The sequence below is a fragment of the Sturnira hondurensis genome, unplaced genomic scaffold, assembly GCF_014824575.4.
Source record: "Sturnira hondurensis isolate 20B ecotype Veracruz unplaced genomic scaffold, ASM1482457v3 Scaffold0009719, whole genome shotgun sequence".
Lineage (NCBI taxonomy): Eukaryota > Metazoa > Chordata > Mammalia > Chiroptera > Phyllostomidae > Sturnira > Sturnira hondurensis.
In genome coordinates this window covers 15,474,947-15,494,647 of record NW_028082350.1, presented here as the reverse complement: position 1 = coordinate 15,494,647, position 19,701 = coordinate 15,474,947, and the positions used below count along the sequence as shown (strand labels likewise).

Below are 19,701 nucleotides of genomic sequence, written 5' to 3'. Positions count from 1 at the left end.
ATGTCCCTGGACCTGCACTGTAACTAATACTAAAAAAAGTTGTTCATGCTAGAATATATTAAGATGGAAGCACAAAACTATATTTTAAAAAAGCACAAAGAGAAAGAACACTATTTAAAGCAATACAGTGGCCCTTGTAACTACAAAGCATGTAACTATAGCACAGAGACTAAAGAGAGGCAACAAGAGCATTAACACAGCACAGACTCATAATCAATCGCTCGGTAGACTAACCACTAAAAAAAAAATACAATCAGGCATTAAAAAAAAAAGCTAACAGAAGAGACAGAACAATAAGACACATTTTAATGAGCCAAAAGAAAGTAGGAAAAGGAGAAAAATGTATGAAAGATAGAAAGATTGGCAAAAAGAAAATAAATGCCCAAGATGGTAGGTAGACTTAAAACCTACAATATCAGAAATTACACCAAAAAAGTGTAAACAATTCGATTAAAGAACAAAAATTTTAAGATTGGATAAAAAACAAGTCCAAAGTATAGTGTTTATAAAACACACACTTTAAATGTAAGATCAAACATTTGCTGAAAGTAAAAGAACAAAGTTCTGTGATGCGAACAATACCTAAACCAAAATTGGTATGACTGTATTATCATCAAAGTAGGCATGACACACTCATACAATAAAATGTCACCAAGTGACATTTTAAAACTACAAAAGTGTCATTTCATGAAAGATACAATCTTAGATTGTAACAAATAATATAGCTTCAAAGCATGTAAAATAGCTTCTCCAACCATTTTCACCCACTACGACTCTTCACAACCTGACACTGTGTGTTCAGTCAGCGTTTTCTTACCACGCCCCACACCACCTGTGGGCAACAGCCAGCCTCCCAAGGGCAGCAGCTCGTTCTGCCTCCGTCCAGCTTCATCCTCCTTCACCAGCCGGCACAGGGCAGGCACTCAGCAAGTATTTGCCGAATTAAGAAAAGTGCCACTAGCAACTTACCTTCTTAGTGGTTACTTTAAAAGTCTGTATTATACATTTATAGCCTTCAGTTATGCAATCCTTTAGATTAAACAGTACTTAGTAATTAAACCTGTCAGCCAAGATTTCACTATGGTTTAATAAAAAACTTTGAAAAAAAAAGTTACTAGGAAATATTATGTTCTCTTCATGACATTAAACATCATCAAAATTTGCTTTGCTCCATTAAGCAAGCATATTTAAGTATATATAGCTTCACATAAATGAAATAATACAATTTATAGTAGCTTTCATGTTTATTCAACTTCAGAGAAAATCCAAAAATGTGTCTGAAAGTAAGTTATTTATCTAAATACCAATTGTTCATTATGGTGACATAATACTATATGGTAAGGGACATATGCCTAAGTTAAACAAATTCTTCAATTGCTGACATTTTTCAAGTGGGCAAAAAGGAAGTCTGAGAAACCGTACTTACAAGTGGCAGTAAGAAGACACAGAGAGTGATGTGACCTTTAATACACGGAGTGGGGTTTACAGCCACACGCGCGCACGCAGTGGAGATCGCTGAGCAGGCTTCCGGCGGCCTCACTGAGGATCGCGGACTTCGCCACGGAACTTGTTACAGCGAGCTGTGAATTTTCTTACGTTTACACAATACATACTTTCAACATGAACGTTGTCACTGAAGAGCTTGCTAAGCACTGTTAGCAATCGGTGTTTTATATATGCTCCATTTTACTTTATAGTATGTGGCTCTCCAAATGTCAGTCCATGAAATGTTACGTTTAAACATAAGATAATCCCCTAAAATGAAGACCCAGGACATCAAAACTTTGATCATTATTGCACCTATTTTCCTACAGAAAAATGGAAAATTTACATCATAATCCTCCCCAGAAAGGGAACAGACACATTAGAAAATCACAGACTCATTGGCATTGAACAGAATTTACAATGAACATTTTTGTGAACTGATGTACAGGATTAATGTACAATAAAATTTGCTTCACTACGATCATGCAAATAAAAATCCTCCACAATCATTTTTTGTTTTATAAAAGGGTCCTAAAGATATATTTCCATAAACATTTCCGGTGCAATTTAGGCAACGACCAAAATACAAAGCTATCCCTCATTATTTGCTGAATAGATTTATAAACATGCCTTTGCACTGGGCCAGCAGGAACAGCATGTTTGGGGAGCTGAGCTGATGCAGCGCACACAAGCCCGGGTCTTGGTCCGACACGAGCTGCGGGCATGCGCAGCGGCCTCCCGCGACCCGACACCACCACTGTTGTAAACGAGTGAACTCGTGGGAGAGTAGGACCCGAGTCAACACGTTTTTCAAAAATAAAAGGCAGTCTCATAAACATGAAGAAATCTCTAAAAAAAATAATCACATCAATTGTGATATACGTTGGAAAATAGTAAAATGTCATTTCCCAAAATAGTTTCTTTATTATATCCCCCATCTATTATAATCAATCTTGGAAATATACCTTCAACATAATGGTGTATTGTGTGAAAATGTTCCATTATTCAATGTGATAAATTTAATAATTTAGAATATGATTTTCTTTTATAATGTTAACTATGAAAAAAAGAACAGCACCCAAAATACTAAAATGAATTTAGCTAAGTAGTAATAATGTATGAGTTTTGGTTCAAAATAACAGTTTATAAAACTGTAAAAGGATACTGCCTTAAGTAATTTGTTTTAGTAATTTTGCAGATTACAATGAAGGGAAAAAAAAAGTTCTTCTCAAATGCAAGAAGACCCCCACTGCTCCCAGTCAGGACAGGGTGGGGTTTCACGTGAAGTCTGTAAAACTGTGACACCCGAGAAGCTCATGCGGTTGGACGCACACTCCCACCCTGTCCCACCCTCCCCCCGCCCCAAACAACTTTTTTGGCTCCAAAATAAAGTACGGTAATAAACTCTTGATGAAAAACTATGGTATGTGGGGCAATCCGTCATATTCTACGGCTAAACAAGAATTTACAGAAAGAGCACATCCCGATTGTGGCATTTTTCATAAACATGCAACTCACTACAAAACGCAAACAACTGCCTCCGAGAACAGCTTTATAATGACACTGCATCAATAAAACTTTTCTTCTTTCTGATTACCTTTACAATTTTATGGAGAACTGGAACTTTTCAAATGCGTACATATCAGATTTTATATTACAGTGTAATAATTTGCATTTTTGAACATCATGTTCAAGAGGAAATATCTATACACAATAACATTCTAGACTATTAAAAACTAATTCAAATTACAGAATTTTATTGATACAGTAGATTAATAAAAACTGAAAAGGGATGATAAAATGGAAAAGAATTCAGTACATTATTTTATAACTCATTCTTTAAAATTAAAATATTTTAAATCTCTCTCTTAAAATTTTCATTGCCACCAAAGGCAGAAAACTCTGGGACCAACACTGAGGTGTCAGACACTCCCACGCGGCAGGACAGTAGCTCTACCTGCTGTGCTCGGGGCCCTCCCCTCGGGGGGCGTCTGGTGGGTGGGATGCAAGTGGGTTGCAGCTCTGGGGACCAGGGGCACCCAGGAGTAAGCACTAGGTGAGATACCCAAGGGACAGGGACCACTAACTCTCCAACAAACGGTGCCATCGAGAAACGGCACCACCGGTTGAACAAAACACTCTTCATAGTAAAACTGCAGAGGCTACGAATACCAACACCGACAGAGGCCCCCTTCGGACCCGGCACACTCTCTTCAAATCCTCAGACCCAATGTACAGTTGGCTCTGTCAGTTTAAAGCCACGGATAAAAGCTATACAAGCACTTTAGAAGTCAGAAACATTAAAAAAAAGAAAATATATTTACAAGTTTCTTCTTTAGTTTATTTCTACACAACCATCAGAAATTACACTTTCATGACACGCCACAGTCAATGTCACCACCACCCGTATGGCTCGAGGGTGGTGCCCACAGCGTACGGGGCCAGCACACTGAGGTCCGACTGTCCCCTCTCCAGCAGTCCGGTGTGTGCATCAAAGGCTTTCCTCAGCCTTGAACTTGACAAAACATGACTTTTTAAAGCGTTCGCATGGAAATGATTAATTACATTTGCTCATCGCCTTTCTCTTTTAGAACTTCGCCGCCGTACCTTAAAAGAAAAATCACATGCTTAATTAAAATGGGTACACATTTACAAGACATAGAAAAATAGTAATTATTTTTAAACCAATTATTATTCTTGCTTGTTCCTGATTTTCTTTGCTTTCTTTCCTCCAAACCTTTCTCCTATTTTAACTTGCTGCCTTGGGATCACTTATTTAGACGTATGTAATATCTGAATGTTCATAACCAGCTTTTCCCAGAATAGCAGGGGAAAATTTCTATTTAATAATTTTCAAAAGAAATGAACAAAATGTCAACAATAAGTAAAACGATTGCAAATATCTTTGTAGTTCTATTTCTGTGGTAAAAGATAACATTTGGTACTCACAAACTTAGGCTTATAGCTGTATTTCTGAGAAAATTGTTATTGGGTTGAGATCCTAATAACTATTAAATATAAGTAAGCTGAAATTCAGATGTATTGCCATTAATTGGCAACAGCTAACAAAAGCATAAAGCTTAAGTCCAAAAACGATCAGTATTAACAACGGGAACATACACAGAACAGGATTTTAGTTTGATTATTTTCCTTTAATGAGGATATTGGAGGCTATGCCACCTTCTTTTTATGTCCTCAAAACACTCTGTGGGAAAGGCGCCCAGCTAGTCTGAGGCCCCAGCGCAGCACGCGCGTCCTCTCCAGGACTTGGCCCCGGAGCACACGCGTCTCCAGGGGGACGGCTGGCTCGGCTCATCTCCGTCTCACTTCAACGCGCAGTTACGGCGCTTCCAGAGAGCGGTCCGTGCGACTCGGAAGCAGTCACTCCCGAAACACTAGAACGGGGTCTCGGGAAGCACCGCATGCTACAAGCACTTTGTAGACGAGTGTCTGTTACCGATTTTATTAATTCCAAAGGCTGATTTCAGTTAAAGATAGTTCTATATGATGTGACTTCCAGTTTCCACTGTGAAACTCAAACAAAATTGACAAAACATAACAGTATATTTAACAGATGCCAGTGTTCTAAAGCAAAGGCACAAAAATGCCTGAAGCGCCAGCACCACACTGGTTCTTGTTCTTCTCTACATCTAGTTTGACCTTGACCTTTACACTTTCACTAGGCTACATCCATCCTCACTTAGGGCCAGGCTTCCCAAGAAGAAGTGTTCTCTGTCATACAAACGGGCAGAGAAAACAATGCTACCAATTGAGGAAGAAGAGCCTGTAAGTACTTGGAATTGCACCAGTGAGTGCTAAGTGCGTGTGACCCAACACTGACCAACCCGGCTCCCACGCCCCACTCCGCCCCACCAGGTGCGACGACCAACACACACATTCACTGGGGAAACCGCCTCCTCTTCCGCTCCTTCGGGCAGAGCGTCCTCGTTGCCGGGGGAGCTGCCCGGAAACACGTCCACCTCCTCACTGGAGTCGTTCTCTTTAGCAGCCGCTTGTTTGGAGCGTCCTACACGGCTGGGGTAACACACGAGTAAAACACAATGAACACTCCGATCCTTCAGTAGCACTGTACCTCATCGAAGGGAGTCATTTAAATATGTCCTGAATCCTCAGATTACCATGTTGATGTTTAATTACCTTATAAAAGAAGAGATACTACTCTCACACCCTGCACCCTGTACCCGTGTTTAATCCCAGAATGTTGTATACAAAGATCAAGCCAGTAACAAAAACAGGTGTGACTGAGACCAACAGCACAGAGGAATTAAACACCTAACCCCAACTCTGCTCCTCCACGGTTCCCTGAGTAAAAGGCATCTGCAGCTCCTGAACAAAGCAGAGAATGCAGTCCTCCTTAATGGTAGACCGCTCTGGGTCTAGCCCAGAGGATTCAGTTCACAAAGAAATCTCAAATCCACTCACTCGGCCCCGCCTCTGTCACTAGGACGCATTCCCAAGTCCTCTTCATCTCTTGGTTCTTCTCTTAACAAAGTCATCTTTTAAAAAAGTACACACAGCTAACGGCTCTCCCCCTGAACGGCTGCCTACTGTGCTCAGAGGGATTCTGCGCATCCCTTCACACGGCCCACCAGGCCCTGCCCTTGGGCCCACCGGGTCGTCTCTTTCCAGTCCCCAATGCCCCACAACTGCAGTCAAGCACCCCCGCCATCCTTCAGCTCTCCGAACCTGCCAAGACGGCTCCTGCTTCATAACCTCCAAAAACATTGATCTCGCCACCTGAAATGTTCCTCTCCTTGCCCTCTATCAGTCTATTACAGAATTCCTGTAACTCTCAAGGAATCAACTTGTCACTTTCCCTAATTTCCCAGCTCTCCCATTACATCCTTACAGTAGCCTACATTTTTCCTGACAGGGGACTGAAGCTGCACCCAGGCATATGGCCTGACTGGGAACTGAACCCGTGAAATTTCAGTTCATAGGACACCACTCCAACCAACTGAGCTGCACCAGCTAGGGCAATCTTTTGTTTTGTTTTTTAATTCCATTTCATTTATTTCTGCTGTGATCTTTATTCCTTCCTCCCTTCTGCTCACTTCAGGTATTGTTCATTGACGCTTCTTCTACTTCCTTTCAGGGAAAGGTCAGTTTGAGGTATTTCTTGGTTTTCGAGGTAGGCCTATAATGCTATTAATTTCCCTTAGGACTACTTTTGCTGCGTCTCATAGATTTTAGGTTGCTGTATTTATTTTCATTTGCTTCAAGGCATCCTCTAAAAATACATTTATTTATTTTCAGAGAGAGGGGAAGGGAGAAAAAGAGAAGAGAAACATTAGTGTATGGTTTCCTCTCGCAGCGCCCCCCAGTGGAGACCTGGCCTGCAACCCTGGTATGTGCCCTGACTGGGAATTGAACCTGAGACCCTTTGGTTTGCAGGTCCATGCTCAATCTATAAGCTACACCAGCCCAGGGCAGCTCAAGGCATCTTTTGATTTCTTCCTTGACCTCCTTGTTAAACCATTCATTGTCCAGTAACATGTTGTTTAGCTTGCATGTTGTGTTTTTTTCTTCTAATTGATTCATAGTCTCATTCCATTGATTCGAAGAAGATGCTTCAGATTATATCAATCTTAAATTCAAAGAGACTTGTTTGGTGGCCTAACCTAGAAAATGTTTCACATGCCCTTAAAAAGAATGTGTGTTCTGCTGTTCGGGGGTCAAATGCTCTGAAGATACCAATTAAATCCACCCTGTGTACTGTGTCACTGAAGGCCACAGTTTCCTTGACGATTTCCTGTCTGGAAGACCCACCAGTCAAGGTCAGGGGGTGTGAAAGTCCCCCCTGTGACTGTCCTGCTGTGCTCTCCCCCCAGGGCCGGCAGGATGCTCTACACTCAGGGGCTCCTGCGCTGGACCAACCTCTTCACTACGCAGTGTCCTCCTCTGCCCCTTACGGGGGCTTTTGTTTTAAAGTCTATTTTGTCTGACATAAGTATTGCTTCCCCAACTTTTTAAAATTTCTATTTGCACGAAATATTTTTCTATCCTTTTACTTAGTCTGTGTGCATCTTTCATTCTGAGGTGGGCCTCTTGTAGACAGCATAGAGATGAGTTCTGTTTTCTAATCCAATCAGCTACCCTATGTCTTTTGATGGGACCATTTGAGCCATTTACATTTAAATTGATTAGTGATAGGTACATATTTACTGCTACTTATTCTTTATAACTACATTCCTGTTTTTCTTCTTTCTTTCTAAAGGAGACCCTTTGAACATTTCTTGTAATACTGATTTGATGGTAATGAACTCCATCAGCTTTTTCTTGTCTGGGAAGCTCACTATTCCTCCTTCAGTTTTAAATGACAGCCCTGCAGGACAGAGCAGTCTCGGTTGAAGGTCCTTGCTTTTCATCACTTTGAGTATTTCGTGACAATCCCTTCTGGCCTGAAATGTTTCTGTTGAGAAATCAGTTGACAGTCTTATGGGAGCCCCCTGGTAGGTAAACTATTTTTCTCTTGCTGCTCTAAAAATTCTTTTTGTCACCGTATTTTTTCCACTAACATTTATCTTCCATACAGTCTTCTGCCTCCAGCCTTCTGTCCTGAACCTTTGGGGTTTTCACTGTTTCCTCGTATGGAACCCTCTGGCTTCCTAGACGTGAGTGTCTTTCCCCGCCACCCATTTAGGGAAGTTTCCAGCCATTGTTTCTTCAAACAGGTTCTCGATCCCTTGCTCTTTCTCTTCTCCTTCTGGTAACCCTGTAATGTGGATGTTTTATACTTCACCTTGTCCCAAAGAGCCCTTAAACTATTATATTTTAGAATTCATTTTACTTTTTGTTACTCTGGGTGTTTGCTGCTCCCTTGTCTTAAAAATCACTGATTCAACCCTCTGCTCCATCCAACCTACTATTTATTCTTTCTGGTGTATTCTTCACTTCAGATACTGTCTTCTTCACATCTGACCAGTTCTTTTTTACTTTTCTACTTACTACCTCTTGGCCCTGTGGAGGGCAGGTTCTGCACCAGTTAGGTTTGTGAGGGAAAAACGCCCTGTCCTGAGGTCAGACAGCTCAGTCTGTCCCAGATTTCCCCTGGCCTTCTGGAAAGCCTGCCCTCGGCAGGGTGGGGTGCCCGTGAGTCCTGAGGGCAGGCTCAGTGCCTCGGGCTGGAGGACAGGTGTGCGGCATCGCCCCTGCCCCCGAGCGCACAACTCGGTCTCCGACACTGGGGTCTCCACACCAGTGGCCCAGACCACTGGCCCCCCTGGAGGGTGTGAGGGGGTGGGGCCAGAGCACTCCCCCAAGCTGATGCCACAGGGAGGGTGTTGCTGGACCCGAGAAAGATGGTGTCTGTGCAGGGGGTGGGAGAAGCGCTCGGCAGAGGGACCCTGGCAGTTGTCCCTGTGGCCCTCTCCCTGGAGCCACATAGCCCCCGTCTCCTCCCACACCCAGTCAGACAGGAGCTGCCTGCTTCTGCTGGAGCCAGGGGTGAGGGGCTGGCCCTGTAAGAGGGTCCCTGGGTCCCTGGGAGAACCCAGTCTCTCTCTAGCAGACAGAATCCCCACTGGTTTTCAGTCAGATCCTAGGTGGTCTCCTCTTCCTGGCTCTGGTGCTTTCAGCCAGGGCACCGGGGTGGGGTTGAGACCCCACTCTCCTTAGGGGGGACCTTTTGCAGCTGAGCTACCCCTCCGGAGTCTCGGTCCTCACACAGGGGCACGATGTCGACCCTTGTGCCTCTGCACCCTCCTACTCCGGCCTCAACACGGCTGCTTCTGTGAAACCTCGGTTGTAAGACTTCTGTTGGGCTAGCCTTCCGCTGGCTCCTCAGGGTGAAGGTTCTGAATTTTAGCTGTGATTACAATCTGGTCCTGGGAGGAGGCAAGTGTACCTTCCACCTCCTCCACCTACGCTGCTGTCATTTTGGATCTCCCCACGCCTTTTCTGTAACTTGATCCCCACCCCCCACGATTAACAGAAGAAAACAGGTATTACACAGAAAATAATGCAGTGGTTCTTAAATCCACTGAAGACAGAAGAAGAAAAATAGGCAAATGTAACATTATTATTTTACCAGCCTTAAAACAAAACTTCATAGTGAAAGGGACAGGAGGCTGCTAACACAGAATGCAGAATTTCTGTGTTGATTTAAAACAAATGTTTGTTTTAGAACATTAATATGAGGACTCATGTAATTTTAGGAGAGAACATGATAGTAATTAAGCCCTTAATTTTATGATGCCCATCTATAAACAAATTAAAGTTACAAGCCTGAAAGATATTTAACATTTCTTAAAAATGTTTTAAACAAGTGACTTTCCCGCTTGAATCCAAATACACTGAAGCTGCCGAGAAAACGTACTGACCTTTCACCTGAAGGGAAAACTAAACGAAAGAAACCACGAACTGCCAGCTAGACACGCAGGCAGCTTCTCCTCTTCTGTGCAACACACAGGAAGAGAGAAAGCTTCTGAGACAACCGTTTCACAAACGTGTGCTGGCAACTCTGAACGTGAAGCCACTGTATAGTTATGTGATGGGACTACGCTGAGAAGAACTGCAGATTTTCTGACTAAGCAGAGACATGCCATCCTATGTCTAGTTAAGTAAGTGAGGCGAAAGTGTAAAACAACTAAAAATTAGAGCATAAATGTTCCTGTCACTTTACAATTTTAGACAGAGATGTTCCTACAATTGCCATATAAACATGGGAACGTGTGACCACCCACCTCTCTGTGTGGGTGCAGATGTATCAATCTGATTAGAAAACAAAAAGTCGACAATCATAAACTGAGATCAGCATCATGTGATAATTTCTATGGATGCAATGTAAGAAAAACAATGCCTATAACTTTCCTACACAGTTAAAAAAAATAAAAGCAAAAAGTATAAAAGCTACTTTTTAAAAAGTTACTGAGAAAAGACATGAAAAATTATACTGTGGAATGATAAGGCAACCTGGTCAATATGCTGTGATTGTTTAAAAATACCTTATCACCTCTTTGGGTACCATAAAGTCTGTATTGGAACTAATTTAAAGATTTGTTTAAAGCCTGTAAAAATGCACAGTTACCAAAGGGTTAACTGTGCTATCGATCACCTAGGGAAGTCTATAAAAATTTTGTCTTACCTAGTCTACTGGGGCTAAGTATATGGCATTTAAATGCAGCCCTATGTATATTTAAAAATTTATGATCTTTTGCAAAAGAATTTGAAATTGGTTTGAACTGTAACATTGTTTACAACTTACACATTTTGGGGGGTTGTGATGGTCTTCCTCGCCCTCTGCGGGACGGACTGTGTGGACCCGACCGCACTAGTTTCAGGAGCCTCTGCTCTGCTCCGGGGGAGACCCGAGTGCACACAGCATCACACTCCCACTCCCAACTGAGAACCGGATACGTGCAGTTAGCGCCGCACGTGCTCACCTCTGCTGCGCCCTCCGTGACGGCCGGTGCTGTTTGCTTTTTGACTTCGGTTCTGCGTTTCCACTTTGTCTTTCCTCTTCTTCCTCTTCTTCTGCTACCGAAGGTCCAGGTTTTTTTTTGCTTCCTTTTTTGGAAGCTTTCACTGTTGGCTCCTCTTTTGCTGTGCCTCCCCCACCAGGAGGTTTTGGTGGTCGGCCTCTTTTACCTTTCTTTGGTGGACTATTCTGCTCATCCTCATTTTCTAACAGATCTTCCTTGAGCCTCTTTTCCTCCGGCCACGGCTGCTCGTCCGACTCAGAGGCCGTGTGGCCTCTCTTCCGCCCGCGCTGGCCGCCTCTGGGTCTCTGCTCCTGTGCCGGCTTGGTGAGGTCGTCCAGGCCTAGTTTCTCCTCTGAGTCGGCAGCAGGTGCTTTTTTCCGGCTTCTGGGTTTGTCCAATTCAGACTAGGAATAAAAGTCACAATGTCAGGTATAAAATCATTAGGAAGCATTATTTTGAAGAATACCACACAAAAAAAGCTGTTACCAACTTTTGTCATAAAATGTAATTGAAGTGCAGGGCTCTTTAATATATCAGAGCCATAACTTTACTTGCCTTTATTATCAGGTTTCCCCCCCCAAATTTTATGTATCCATCTTTAGAGACAGGGAAAAGAGGGAGAGAGATATCACTGTGTGAGAGACACATCAATCTGTTGTTTCCCAAATGACCCGGACTGAGGACCTGGCCTGCAACCTGGGCATGTGCCCTGACTGGGAATCTAATCAATGATCTTTGGGTTCACAGGACAGTCTCAATCCACTGAGCCACGCCAGCCAGGGCTACTATTATTTTTTTAATTAAAAAAATTATCTGGGGTATCAGGGTAATGTATTTATTTTTACTTAAGCTAGAGATCCTCAAATGGAAACTTCTCAAGAGCAGTATTTTATTAAGTTATAAATTTTAGTGAAGAGCTATTCCATACAATGAACATTCTAAATTCAATGCCTGAATAATGGATTATTATATTAAAGTATAAGGGTTCTGTCTGGATACTCGATGTGAATAATTCTACCGCATAGTATATAATAAGACATATCAGCTATCATATTATCATGTTTTAAATATCATAAAAGGACTGTTTTATAAATGAAAGTTGTAAAAATACAAACATAGAACATATCATTTATGAGAAGTTTTAAACACAACTCTGAACCCACTATACTGCTTCTTCAGTAACTAATCGACAACAAAAATAACTTAAAAATCAGTGACTTTCAAATTTGAAATAAAATCCTAGTCTACAGAGAATTTAATTTATACATTTAGTAGCACATAGAAACGGAAAAAATCCTCCAAAGAAACAAACAGTATGTATGTTAACAGAAACATTAATACACATACACACAAATATGGGTATTTGTAACAGTAAGTTAACTTCCAAAAGTTTGTAGCAATTTACACTCTTAAAAATCTGTGAAAACAAAATGACCTTGCAATGGGACTGGTGCCCTCAGAGCCACCAGAGTACCCTGCCTCTCTTCCCGCCACGTGAGGTCCCCGCGGGGAGGGGCCCTGTGCTGACCCGGAGGGATGCGCTCCCCAGGACTGACTTTCCCCAGCCTTCGGAACTGGGACCACACTCGTCCCCTGCGGTGTGAGCTGCCCAGCAGGTGCCGGTACTCTGTTACAGCAGCCTGAGCAGATGAGACATCAGTTCATCTTGTTTTTAAAAATCGAATGTGAGATGAGGTTCTAAACTGTTTTGACTACTCTCACCCCCAAAGAGAAAATTATTCCAAAAATCACTGATTTGTAATGCTTCCTTTATTCTTATTTTTTAAGTATTTTACTTATTTACTTTTAAAGAGAGGGGAAGGGAAGGAGAAAGAGTGGGAGAGAAACATCAATGCCTCTCATGTGTCCCCCACTGGGTACCTAGCCTGCAACTCAGGCATGTGCCCTGACTGGGAATTGAACCAGCAACCCTTTGCTTCACAGGCCTGTGCTCAATCCACCAAGCTACACCAGCCAGGGCATCCTTTATTCTTTATTATATTTTAAAAATTAATGTTTGGAGGCGATTGTAACAGCAGCACAGTATTGTGGGCTGACCTTATTGTTATTTTTTCTTTTCTGTACTCATTTATTCTTCCACATGGACTTAAATCACACTGGAATTTTACCATTATATATTCACTTAGAAAAAGCTGTCATCTTTTAAATTCAGTTTCCCCGAAAGACCACGGTATGTCTTCTCTTTGTCAAAGTCTGTTTCCTCCACACGAGTTTTCACTACTTCTTTTTAAGGTCATGTTTAGATCTGCCTCATTTTGCTGCTGTAGTGGTTACTATGGCGAAGTCAGTCCCCTTTCCCCCAAGTGTATATAAAGTAAAACCACCAGAGTAACGTTGGTTACATACACACACACACACACACGCACACACACAATACATGGCTACCAGGCCACACTCACCGTTTTTAATTACTTCACTCCTTTTTAACAGTATAAAAATGAGTTTTTCTTCTCATTCACTATCATACCTCTGACTCCCATCTCACGTCTTCTTGAACAACCAAACGCGCTAGAACAGTTGTTAGTACTAGTGGTGAGAAGTTGCTCTGTCCTGTTTTTCATGGGAAGGCTTCGAGTGTTTTGCCTTTAGGAGGAATTATTCAGCTAAACCACTGACTACTAATTTAAACAGATACAACTTTTAGCATGTTTAGGATATATCCTTCCGGTATTAGTTTATTAAAAATTTGTATTTGAAAGCTTATGTCTTTGGAATGATCTGAGATTCTCTTAATATTTTTCTTTTGTGTATCAATATCTTGTATTAAGAGATTTTTTTTTACCATTAAATTTTCCTTGCATTCCAGGAAAAATAGACCTATAAATGACAGGTTTTAATTTGTCAGTATTTATTTAGTTTTTTACATAAATAAAAAATTGTTTTTACTGAGAGATGGGAAGCTAAAAGAAATATTAAATTAAAACTAAATTTAATGTGTTACCTCCAATTTTAAGTGCTGGGGTTCATTTGGATGTCCAAAGATCTAAAAGGACGGTTGAATTCCTTTCTGCTATGGAGAAGGTTAGTGGTAAACAGGAAACCTGCTTTTTTTGAGAACACCATAAAACAACGTATTTTGCTAAGGCACTACATTCTCTAATTTCTTTTTCGCTTTGCATTGCATTGTTTTAAGAGCAGAAGGAATACAAAACTGAGGTTGGGAGCAGAAAACGGTGAACAGACGTTACTTATACAACTCTAATTTGAACCTAAGTGTATAGGAGCGTTCCTTCCCAGGGAAGCATCAATATGAAGCCAGAAGTGGGCAGAGGCGGCTGTGCTCTTTCACTGTAACTCATGGGCCTCGCAGTTCTGACCTTTGAGAAAATTTTAGGTGAAATTCAATCAACAGGCTCTGGTACTCTGGGAACGAATGCAATGTTACAGAAAGGGCAGCCAAAGGCCTTCGTTTAAATCTATAGAAAATCCCCAAAGCTGAGAAATTCAAACTGTTCTATGAAAAACAGAGACTGTGTTTTGCATTGCTTCATAAGGTAAAATAGCTATTTTACAGAATTTATAGAATACAAAATACTAAGAATCAAACACCGTTTCCCAAATGTGCAGGGCGGGGCCTGCAGCGGATGTGGGTGGCCCAGTTCCCGCCCCCAAAGAAAGGAGAGGAACCCAAGTGCCCCTGCACGGAAGGCAGCATTAAGCCCGGGCAGCCCATTCTCATAAGTGACAATGAAAGAACTGCCACAAGAGGCGAGAGTTTGGACGAGAAAATACAAATACCTTTTTCAATTCAAGGATCAAACAACTGAACGTAAACTTCCTGGCTATACAATGCTGGGCCCGTGAAAGAAAAGAAGGCAGTAATGCAAGGGCAGGCCAAAGTGGGTTCACAAGGGTTATTCCTGTAGTACTGATTAATTACTGTATCATTTGTCTTCTTTTCCTATAAACTTACTTTTGTCCCCCCCCATGTATCTCGGAGAAGGCAGAAGTATTTTATTAATAACCTTCCACCTTTATTAATTCAGAAGATTCAAACATGTTAACTTTTATAGTAATCATTAGTCAACAATATTAATCTTTATAACAACAATTCATATGGGCTAATGATTTATTCTGATAAACCTTACTAGGTAAGTACTCGCATTTTACAGAAAAAGAAACTGACTCAGAGACCCGACTGGGGTACCACAGAAACGTGTGGAGCAAACCCAGCAAGTCGGAACGGGCCCACTGACTCAGGCCGTCGGGGTGGTGGAAACCCTCAGCTGTGTTCTGTGTCTGCATCCAAGCCACCCAACTTACCTATCATATGGACACTGTTGCTGGGAAGACTCAAAAACTAAACAAGGACTATACAAGAACTGTAGCATTTATCTTTATTAGAAGCTTATGTGGTGGCTAAAGGCTCAAGAAATCACTAAATTGCAGGAGCCTTTAAGGACTCCCATTCGGTTTCCTTTCTCTAAGGCTAAGTCTAAACTTACTGTGTTTAAAAAAAAAGACAAACAAAATAAAAAAACAAGAAGCCTGAGTATGAAACTGGTATGCTAGCGACCAAAGACATAAAGAAAAAGGTCATTTAGTGGGATGACAAAAACACAATGAATTCAATATACTTGAATTACATGGTAGAGGATAATCATAAACTCAAATTTCTAATTAAAACTTTTAAAAGAAAATTATGTCAAATTTGAGAATAATGTTAACTGGTTTCAGTACAAAAATTATTTACAATAAAGTAACAACAACAACAATCACCACAGAATCAAACCGCACGGCTCACCCTTACAAGGTCAGAGTCGTCTCTCTTGTCACTTTTCTTCCCCGGCAAAGGTGAGGACATTGTGTAATCTTCATTTTCACTGTGATCCATTTCAGAACTATCAAGCCTTTTAATACAGATATTTATCATTGTTATTACAATCAAATAACCTTAGAAGCTTTTTCTGTTCTCTAATGTAGCTTTATTTTTTTAAAAAAGGTTCATTCCATTCAAAAAGTATTGGTTTTATTCTATCACACTCAGCACCAAATTAACAAGTGAAGAAGCACATTTAACAAAAAGGGGAAGTAAAAAATCACAAATTTACTTTTTCCCTAATTCTTTTTAAAACCTAAATTCCATAGTGGAGCAGGCACAGAAGGTCAGTTGAAACGTCTCGTTAGAAAGTTGGATTGGCCACGTGAGCCCCTGCCCTGCACCCCGCATCCCTGAGCACACCTGCTCTGCGCACACACAATAGCCTACGACACATCACAAGTCCCCAGCTTCATTACTGCTCCCTCCTCACCAGCAGGTCCACATGGCTGTTCTGCCAGTTTACCCACCAGCGTGCACTCAAGCACGCGGGTCAGTGCCTGGTACAAAGGAGGCACCTACTCCATGCTTTCACACACTTCACATGGTATGAAGGCTCAGTCTTCTGTCCTGGGTGATCTCATCTGCGTTGGGCTTTAAAACCCATGTGAACAGTACTGAACCCTAAACTGCAATCTCAGGCTAAGACGCCTGAGTTATAGACTCGCACGTCCAGCTGCCCAGTCGCTTGAATTTCTAGCAGGCATCTTACCCTTACCACAGCCAAAACTGCCACTTGGGTACCTTTCTTCCTCATCTCCCCAAAATACGCACGCATGTGTGCACTCCCACACACAGCCTGCTCCTCCCTAGTTCCCCTAACTATGCACAACTCACTCACCAGCAGGACCATTTTCATCGGCCATCAAAGTAAATCCCAAATTCCACTATCTACTAACTTCCCCTCTCTCTCTTCCCTAAAATACTATCGGCTGACTCCTGACTGGTTCTTCTACCTCCATTCTAGCTTCTCTGTTCTCTAAATAATCAGGGCAATCTTTAAAGGCACAAATTAGATCACCAAACTCCACAAGAGTATCATCCAGTTGTACTTAAATTCACAAAGTCCAAACCTCATCTGGCTACCTCAAAACTTCATCTCTGACCCATTATTCTCTCATTCCTACTCCCCCACCAAACACACTTGTAGCTCCTTCTCTTAGAAGAGTCCTAGTAAGCAGATGGGATTCTGGTAGAAAAAATGGCGAAATAAGATTAGTCAAAGGGTGAAAGTTAGTTAACCTAAGTACACTGGAAAAGTATTATAGGAAAATTAGGAGTCATTTGTTTTCAGTAACATAACAATAGGAACCGAGGACAAGGTAAAATTTTAATTATCCTGAAAACAAACAAGGGGAGCAGATTAAGATTTTGAAGCAGTGACATAACCTTGACCCAGCAGCATTTAAGAAAGATTATCTAGCAGTGGTAAGGTTTATTCAGCTAGAGGAGTAAGGAAGGAAAAGGCCACAGACCAGGATCAGAGAGAAGGAACTGAACGCTGAGAGCAGCAGGGGGAGCATGCGCCACTGCAGGGAAGAGCCACTGGGGGGCGGGGGGTGGGGTGGGGTGCACCTGGCAACACGCAGCAGGAGGGAGAGCCACAGGCAGTCTAGTTTGGAGGCTTTTAGCTCAGATGACTTGGTGAATTAGATCATCTTTGCTTATAACCAGGCATCCAGGGAGAAAAGCCCAGTGATTTAGAAACTGTTTGCTGGAACTGTTTTGGTCATTTTCAGAATGAGGATATTCACTAGAAAATGTCCAAATAATACGGGTGCCACTTCAGTCACTTAGATATAAGCAACTAATATACATTAACACAGGCATCTAGAACAAATAAGACCCCCAGATATAATCTTTGTTTTATTCTTATTGCACTACTTATCACTTGAACATCCATTGGGAAGAAACTGGTACGATACCTTAGAACATCTCCCTCCTCTACTAACTGGCCGTGACTGATGCAGAAAGAGCATCCGGTCTCGCTCAGTTCCCCAGCAAAACAAAGATAGAGCGGCAGTTTGGCCCTGCACAAGGCGCTCCCGCTAGCAAGTGATGAAATCAGGGAGGTGGGAAATGCTTCCTTTTTTTCTTTCTTCAAACAAAAAGCTTATACGTGTATATGCTGAAAAAAATTTAAACCACACCAAAGAATATAAAATGACCTCCCTCCTACACCAGATTGCGTAAACACTACTAAGATACAATGCGTCCTGCCAAAAACCTTCTGTGCATGTAAAGCAAATGTGAATACAAGTCCTTTTTAAAAATGCAAAAATACTGTAACGCTGCTCTATCCTTTGCCTTTTCACTCAGTAACGTGTTGTGGAAACTCTTCACATTAGCGCCTGCCTCACCATTTTTAGCGACTGTGAACTCTACTGCATGGACATACGACCACTAGACAAATGGATTCCCCTCAAGGCCGGCGCACACAAGGCAGAGGCAGAGGACCCGTGTAAACGAACAAGAAAAGCCACATGAACCCAGAGCGGCCACCCAGACCCAACTGCCTGTCCCCGTGCCCGCTCACTGACACTAGAAGCTGTGCATCACGCTGTTTTAGGTCCCACAGCCTTGCTGCAGAACTTCCATCTGAAGGGCCAGACGGCATTTTTCACGCACTCACCTCCCCTTCACCCTCCCAGGAGAGCTGGGGTTCGAGCTGCTGCTGGCATTGCTGACGGTCTCCATGCGCGACGACTTGCTCTGAGACGGCCGGCCCGCCGCGGAGAGTGGCTTGTTCACAGCCCCCAGGACGTTGGTTGTTTTGGGCTGGAATGAAAAATGTGCATCTCTTTCTATTTGATTAAAGTCAGAAGAAATTTACATTTAAAGAACTATATATGACACCTCTGTCAAAGTATGTGCACACCAATCATGAAAAAATTGTCTATTCTTAAGCAAAATAAGGACTATAAATTGAATCTTACTTGAACAAATAAAAAACCAGAGAGAGAATAAGAGTCACATTCCTTAGTCATGTGGAGGCTTGCACAGGAGTGAGGACAAGTCGCACCCACAGTGGACAATGAAAACGGTCGCTAACCCTTGCTACAAGAGGACACAGAGGGGGTCTCTTCACTTTAAAATTTTTACCTTGATATTAGAGGACAGATATTTAAGTTCCAAGTCTCCAGGGGCTTTATTTTAAGCTACAAAATAAGTCCATGTATCTCAGCCTGCATCTGTGTAGTTAATACAATTATTTCTTTCTAGTAAATGGAAAATAATTACATTTTCTAACTTAAAATACACCAATGTTTAAAGATATACAAAGTTACATAATTACACCACTAATCACACTAAAATAAACCACTACATACGAATTAAAACCATTCTCAAAACATACTTTTCCTGGAGTAAAAAACGATTTCATTTCTGGAGGCAGATAATTTTTGGTGTTACTGAAGTTCTACAAGAAAAGAAAAAGATGTCGTCAGTGAATATCGAAACACTGCATCTGTGAGGCTCAAACGCCAACAAAGAGCAGCTTTTGCTTTAAAGCCCATTAAAATTCCATTTATTAAAATTAAATGACCGGCGGCCACGGAAGATCTCAGTCCCCGATGTGAAACACGACGCTTGCACTACCCTCGCCCCGACTCCAAGGGCGCCAGAACCTGTCTGAGCCCCGCGTGCTTCACCAGCGCTCCCCGAAGGGGCCAGAGAGACTGCGCGGTCGCTCCCCCGCCCTGAGCACTAACAGCAGATGGCCACGCCCAGCTCCTGGGTCAGTTTCTGGACTTGAACTGGCACTTGCTCAGGGAAACAGAAGGCAGTGGTGGTTTCTGTGCTCCATCACCCCAGGAAACACCTCCCCCGCTGCCCACGACCTGGAGTTTTAGGACAGTGGGCACAGGCTCTGCAGCAGCCCCTGAGTCTCGGGCCAGGGCAGTGTTGGTTGCCCACTTGCTGCCCCACAGACCT

At 42.3% G+C, this 19,701-nt stretch overlaps 1 protein-coding gene across 2 annotated transcripts in view; it reads right to left on the bottom strand.

The window, feature by feature from the left end:
• Positions 1 to 1,450: 1,450 nt before the first annotated feature.
• Positions 1,451 to 19,701, bottom strand: part of PDS5B (PDS5 cohesin associated factor B) — a 140,552-nt gene continuing 122,301 nt past the window's right edge. The window contains exons 29-34 of one of the 2 annotated variants that reach the window (XM_037057639.1): positions 19,124 to 19,186; positions 18,401 to 18,546; positions 15,694 to 15,799; positions 10,890 to 11,332; positions 5,382 to 5,520; positions 1,451 to 4,092 (exon numbers count right to left, since the gene is read on the bottom strand). In XM_037057639.1, the coding sequence (XP_036913534.1) occupies positions 4,057 to 4,092; positions 5,382 to 5,520; positions 10,890 to 11,332; positions 15,694 to 15,799; positions 18,401 to 18,546; positions 19,124 to 19,186 (933 nt within the window). In that variant the 3' untranslated portion in view covers positions 1,451 to 4,056. The remainder of the gene's footprint in view (positions 4,093 to 5,381; positions 5,521 to 10,889; positions 11,333 to 15,693; positions 15,800 to 18,400; positions 18,547 to 19,123; positions 19,187 to 19,701) is intronic. The other variant, XM_037057640.1, reaches the window with a different exon arrangement.